The sequence below is a fragment of the Phalacrocorax carbo genome, chromosome 6 (assembly GCF_963921805.1).
Source record: "Phalacrocorax carbo chromosome 6, bPhaCar2.1, whole genome shotgun sequence".
Classification (NCBI taxonomy): Eukaryota; Metazoa; Chordata; class Aves; order Suliformes; family Phalacrocoracidae; genus Phalacrocorax; species Phalacrocorax carbo.
The window spans coordinates 22,907,579-22,913,578 of record NC_087518.1 but is presented as its reverse complement, the minus strand read 5'-3'; the positions used below and the strand labels follow the sequence as shown (position 1 = coordinate 22,913,578).

Genomic DNA, 6,000 nt, shown 5'->3' with positions numbered 1-6,000 from the left:
AAATGGTGAGGAAAAAGGATACACTTCAATCTCATGAGCCATTTTTATAAATCTAGTACACTCATTAACTTCAAATACGTTTATTATGTAAGACTTGGAAATTAAAACCAAGCCAGGCTCAGCATGAGGAGAGTGCAAGACAATTGTGAGCACAAACGTGGTGACTGAACACTGTGAGCTTTCTGTTTTCGTAGCACAGGGGATGTGTGAACGAGTATAAAGCCGGTGACAATTCCTGAGCGAAGACTCAAATCCGTAGGAAACACGAAAAAAAAAAATTGAAGAAGGGGCACAGAACTCCGATGATCTAAAAAAAATAAACTGAAACTGGGATGGGGGTGAACACTGGACAGTTAAACCCACCCGCTGATGATAACCTCACCCTGGAGCAGCTCGGCCTAACGTGCCCTCCGGGCTCGGGCGGGACAGCTCAGCCGCAGGAGGAACAGCCTCAAACGCACCGGAGCTCACCCCCGGCTCCGCAACGGGCCTCGCCGGCGGGAGCGCGCCGTCCCGGGGCTCCGGGGCCCTGAGGGAGAGGACCTTTGGGGACGCCTCCCCTGAGGGGAGCTCCCGCCGTACGCCCTGAGGGGAGCTCCCGCCGCCCCGGGAGGGAACGCGGCCGCCCCGGGAGGGAAGGCGGCCGCCCCGGGAGGGAAGGCGGCCGCCCCGGGAGGGAAGGCGGCCGCCCCGGGCGGCCGAGCCCCGCCGTCCCCGCGCTGGGCTGCAGAGGGCGATGTGGGCCGGCGCCACCGTCCCTTCCCAGCCGCGACCTCTCTTCGCCGCCACCGCCTCCTCAGCCACTGGGCGGGGAAGGGAGGGGAGGGGCGGGGCGGCGTCATGGCGCTGCCGGCTCTGGCGAGCTCGGGAGTGAAGTTCCGGCGGGTCCTGGCACATTTCCCTCAGGAGCTCAGCTTAGCCTTCGCCTATGGGTCTGGGGTCTTCCGGCAGGCGGGGGCCTCGGCCGGAGACGGCGAGGTGAGCGCGGCGGTCTCCCCGGGGGTCCCCTTGAGGCGCCGCCGCGGTGTCGCGGAGACATACGGGAGGGCCGCCGTGGGCCTGGTGCGTTTCGGTTACCGGCGTGGAGGCGGCACAGTGTGTTACCTAGAACTGCCTCCGGCGCCCTGGCTGTGGCTCCTGCAGGAAAAGGGGGGGGCCCCCACCCCCTCCCCCCTCATCCCCTTACCAAAGAGCGAGGTGGCCGGGCGGGCGTCCCGCTCCGTGCCGAGGTGGGCGCCGGGGTCTGCTGGCTGCCCGGAGGCTCTCCGGGCACTCGTTCTGTCCCTTGGGGAGGGGGTGTTCAGGTGCCCTTGTAGCCTTGTGTCCGCCAGCTGTGTGTCTGAGCTTATTTTAAAAAATGTTTGTCCGAACGGTCTGTTTGCTGTGCACCGTAGGAGGGTAACTTATGCAAAATACACTGCCACACTTAAATGGCATTTTTGGAGCTTCCTCATTGTTTGGAGGTCAAGCTGCTTGGAAATAGTAATTTTATTTTTGTGTGTGTATGTGTTCAACCTTTTTAAAATTAATACATAGTATTGCTTATTATGGCTTGCCTGTTAAGTGCTTCCCACAAACGCGGCTTTAAATATGTCTCAGTTTTCTTTCTGAAAAGAGGAAAACAGAGGATAGTAAGGATTTCAGAGCTCTAACAGCATCTTATCCTCACACAAAAGAATAGGGAAAAAAGGTAGCTAACAGACTGTCTTTTTAGCGGTACTAGCTGATTAGCTATAATGCAGCCCAGAATTAGTAAGTCACAGAAAGAGGTAGGCCTAATGAATTTGAAACAATGTCACTCCAAATATAAGTTAGTTGTAGGTATGAGTTGTCAGCTTGTCTGTGTGCAGGGAACATGTGGACTGATTTCTTCAGAAGAGCAGGGCATGCATCATACATTAGAAGTCTTTGGAGTTTGGGTTGTTTTGTTGACAAAAGCAATTGAATACACTAGAAGTGCAGTTTCTTGCTGTCAGCTCTAAGCTGACTTTATCTGCCTACATCTCCCAATTCATGGCCTTGCATATTAGCAAAAGTCCTGTTCATTAGTGGTTTAAGCTGTTATGCCAAGCTGTGAACTGGGATGATGAATACCTCATCATATGCTCCCCTGTTTTGGAGGGTTGAAGGTTGGTCACTTAGCCAGGAGGACAGGAAAATTCTGGTCCATCTCTGCTTGACTGAGTATAAAACATAGAACTTCATCAGAACCTTTAAACTACTTGACATTAACGCTTGTGTTTTGTTTGTTTGTTTTAACTCAGGCCGGTAGTTTGATGTTATACATAGCTTAGATTAATATGATTAACACTGCTCCCTGATATATAAACCTCAAATCTTCTCTCCTTATCCACAGAGCAATATGCTGGACTTCACGTTTGCTGTTGATGATTCTGTGACCTGGCATATGATGAACTTGTTAAAGAACAGGAGTCATTATTCCTTCCTAAAAGTTTTTGGACCAAAACAGATAAGTAGTATTCAGAGCTATGGAGCAGGGATTTACTACAATACTTTAGTGCCATGTAATGGTAGGGTAAGTACATGTAGTTTGAGTAAATTATGTCAAATGTTTGTGCATGAAGTATTGAAATGATTAGCCTAAAGCGGATTTCTGTGCAGGAAGCAAATCATGTAGATTGTTACTGGTCCTTAACTAATGGTATCTTCAATATTTTTATCTTAAACCATTTCACAAACAGCATGTTAATCAAAAAGCAAACAGAGCAGCTGTTCTGGCACTTTAAAAGTGCAAACAATGTTTGGAATTTACAACTAAAGCACTTTAGAAACTGAATTTATATTCCTTATTACTTGCTGTCTGCCAGGTTTGGTGGTTGTAAAGTGTTTTGTGGGGAAACAAGGACTTAATTTCAGCAGTAGACCATGTAGTAATAGCAAAGTGGGTTCTTACTGTTTGTTTGACACAAAATGCAAATATTGAACATAACAAGTTGGAATTGATGTCTGTGTTGTTTAATGGGTAGCATCCTGACCTGTGAAGCTGGGGTATGATTAATAATTCTAGGTAAGTAGTACTTCTCCAGCAAGCCCTACTCCTGCATCAGTGTGTAGACTCTGTTTGGTAAGGAGGAGCGTGGATTGGAGTCAGGGGAGGGAAACACTGTATCTGTCTTGGTGTTGATTTTGAGTAACTTTTGCTGTGTGGTAACAAACTATACATAGGGAAAACAAGTTATTTTAAGAAAGATGGGAAATTAAATTAAATGAAGGACAGTCATGGAAAAATATCATGTGAGCACCATATTCCTAACAGAAGCTTCTCAGAGCACACATGATTGCAGTAATGTTGGGTATATGTCAGAATTATTCGCAGAAAGTTGGAGAGGTAGATATAGTAGTCTATCATGTACTTGCTGTTTTGTGTAAAGGCATCTTTATAAGGCAAGAATTTGGCATTTAAACCATGTTCACTTTATGTAAAAAGGGATTTTGGTTTTTAAGGACCAGTGATCTTTGCTATGAAATTTTGGTTTTGGCTCTTCATGCTCTTATGCTGTAATGACTCATTCATATTGCAGCCTATGGTCCTTTGTTATCCAGAAATTCTGGAGTTGGCTGCCTTGCTGTGGTGATAATCTTTGGAAACTCAGGAAGTGCAAATTAGTAACAAAATGTTGAAAGTTCATCTTTTTTTCAGTTATGTAAAATGAGCTACAAAATCACAATTTGTTTTCTAACATCAAACAGCAAAAGAAAAAGTTCCTTGATAGACATGCCACCCCTCCATAATGGTACACCTAAATGTCTAGGTGTTTTGTTTATTTTAGATCTCTGACAAACTATTTCTTGAGTGTTTTCAAAGTCATAAAGGATACTGTGGATTATTCCAACTATTTTAATGTTTGGCTAGTACAAAACTGATTGTAACCTTTCCAAAATATTTTTATGGACAGTTGTATTTTAATGTTCAGGTCTCTTAGTGTCAGTGTCTGTCTAGACTAGGTTTCTTTGGGATTTAAAGTCTTTTACTTTAGTGGTTCATCCTGGGGTGATTTTATTGTAATTTTGATTCTAGAAAGGATCTTAGTGTTCTGTGCATCTTCCTGTTCCACTTCTTTTTTTTGGCAGAAGTTTCCATGTCAATAGGAATTATTTTTTTTACCTCCTGTGGTCATTAAAATGTTAAAAGGTTTGATGTTATGCATCCAGTTTTTTATTGGAAGTGTGTGTTCCTTGGAATTAATGAGTAAGTAAGTAGAGTAAGCAAGTAAGTAGTAGGTTTCATGTAGTGAAAATGGTGCAGGTACATGTTTTTTCAAAAGCCTTTATTTTGCTTTTTTTCCAGATGATAAAATATGGTGTAATTAGCACTGATACCCTGATTGATGATTTATTTCACTGGAAATCCCTCTATGTTGCTGGACGCCTACAAAAACCGGTAACTGTTAGTCTGTTCAGTTATCTGTCTAGAAATGCAGAAAATTAGAGGGCTGGAAAATTATCAGTTGTAGTTTTAACTTTAACTGTTAAGGATCTATGTGTCAGTACTGAACAAATAATCTGCCCTGATTTAGGGGTCTAGTCCTAGAGGGATAATCTCTCAGAAAGGAAGTGAAATGTAATCTGTAACGATATTCTGTGTTATGTGGAAAAACTGAAGGTAAGTATATTAATCACAGTTTTCTGCCTGTAGTAAATCTTGAATAACTGGACTATAATAACTCAAAGTCCCTTTAATGTTCAATACAATATTTACCTTTTATAACAAATTACATGAGTCACAAAAATTTAACACAGTCACTAAAATTTAAAATAGTTAAAAATTTAACACAGTCATGAAAATTTAACACAGTTAAATAATGGAAATCTTTCAAGATGAAATCTGCTTTGCTGTACAGTTACTGTCTAGTTCATTATATTGTTAAAGTATCTATAGTTGACCAAACCATCTGTTAAGCCGGTTGGTTTTTCTCTTCCATGTTTGTGTCAAAAAATAGGTCTTTGCTTTCCCATGCATGCCTGATCCAGTGTGCTTTCAGCAGATGGCAGCAGTGCTAAGTTAAAATTTTGTAAGAGGGAAGGGGGAAGGAGAGAACTCTGTTTAAGTCTTAGACCTGAATTAATTGTGCTTTTAACAAAATATTTGGGCTGTAAGGCTCGGCACTGCTGGCTTTTCTCTGTCTCCAGGGATGTATTATAGCATGATACAGGTTAGAACAGCTGTTATCTTTATAAAGAATGAAACTTAAGACCTTGAGAAAAGTAACTGAAGGAAGAATTCTGAATTTCATTTTAACAATGAATACTGAATATTGTCAGTGTAACTGCATTTGCTGCTGCTTTGATTTATTTTAGGATTTTTTCATCTTAGTATATGTAAATTGTGTTTCATATCTTTTGGTTAAAATCAGTGGGAGTACATACTTGCACAAGAAGGCAGAATTTGGGATTTTGTTTAGTTGCTAACAAGACAGTGGAGATATCGCATATGTGTTTAATAGACAAAAAAAGAAATCAGTCCAGATTATTTTCATAAAGCTCACAGGAATTTGTGTTTAGTAAAGACTGCAGGACTTAAACTAGAATTGGACTCAAAGATTACTTGGTGAATGTTTGAACTGTCTCTTCCTGTAGAATCTATAAAATCACTAACGAGGCTTTTGAATGGTGTACAGTGTAGACCAAAAATGACCAAATAATTTGTTTAGATCTGTTATGTGGTTTTCAAATGTCTGCTGGTTCTGGCTTCACAACTGATTTGATGTTTTGGTATCTATGTTGTAAGTGGTAGTGATAGAAAGCTCTTTTTTACCTCCTTAAAAATGTACAATAAGCTTCTTTTGGAGGGGACACAGGGTTAGGTTTGTTTTCTTATACAATACAATCCCTTACGTACTATTTGCCATTTGTGCTAGTTCTGGACACAGCTGACTGAAGCCAGACTAATATTGTTTTAACAGTTTGTTTTGGAATTTCTTCCTGACTCTCATATAGAGTGGGAAGAGCCCAGTGCCTTTCTGGTGTTCCATTACAAAG

The 6,000-nt window shown here is 42.2% G+C and overlaps 1 protein-coding gene across 10 annotated transcripts in view; it reads left to right on the top strand.

Moving 5' to 3' along the window:
- The first annotated feature begins 807 nt into the window (after window positions 1-807).
- Window positions 808-6,000, top strand: part of TAMM41 (TAM41 mitochondrial translocator assembly and maintenance homolog) — a 44,199-nt gene continuing 39,006 nt past the window's right edge. For 9 of the 10 annotated variants that reach the window (XM_064454254.1, XM_064454251.1, XM_064454253.1 and 6 more), the window contains exons 1-3: window positions 812-978; window positions 2,357-2,536; window positions 4,310-4,402. In XM_064454254.1, coding sequence (XP_064310324.1) covers window positions 841-978; window positions 2,357-2,536; window positions 4,310-4,402 — 411 coding nt within the window. In that variant the 5' untranslated portion in view covers window positions 812-840. Of the gene's footprint in view, window positions 979-2,356; window positions 2,537-4,309; window positions 4,403-6,000 lie in introns of all 10 variants that reach the window. The other variant, XM_064454261.1, reaches the window with a different exon arrangement.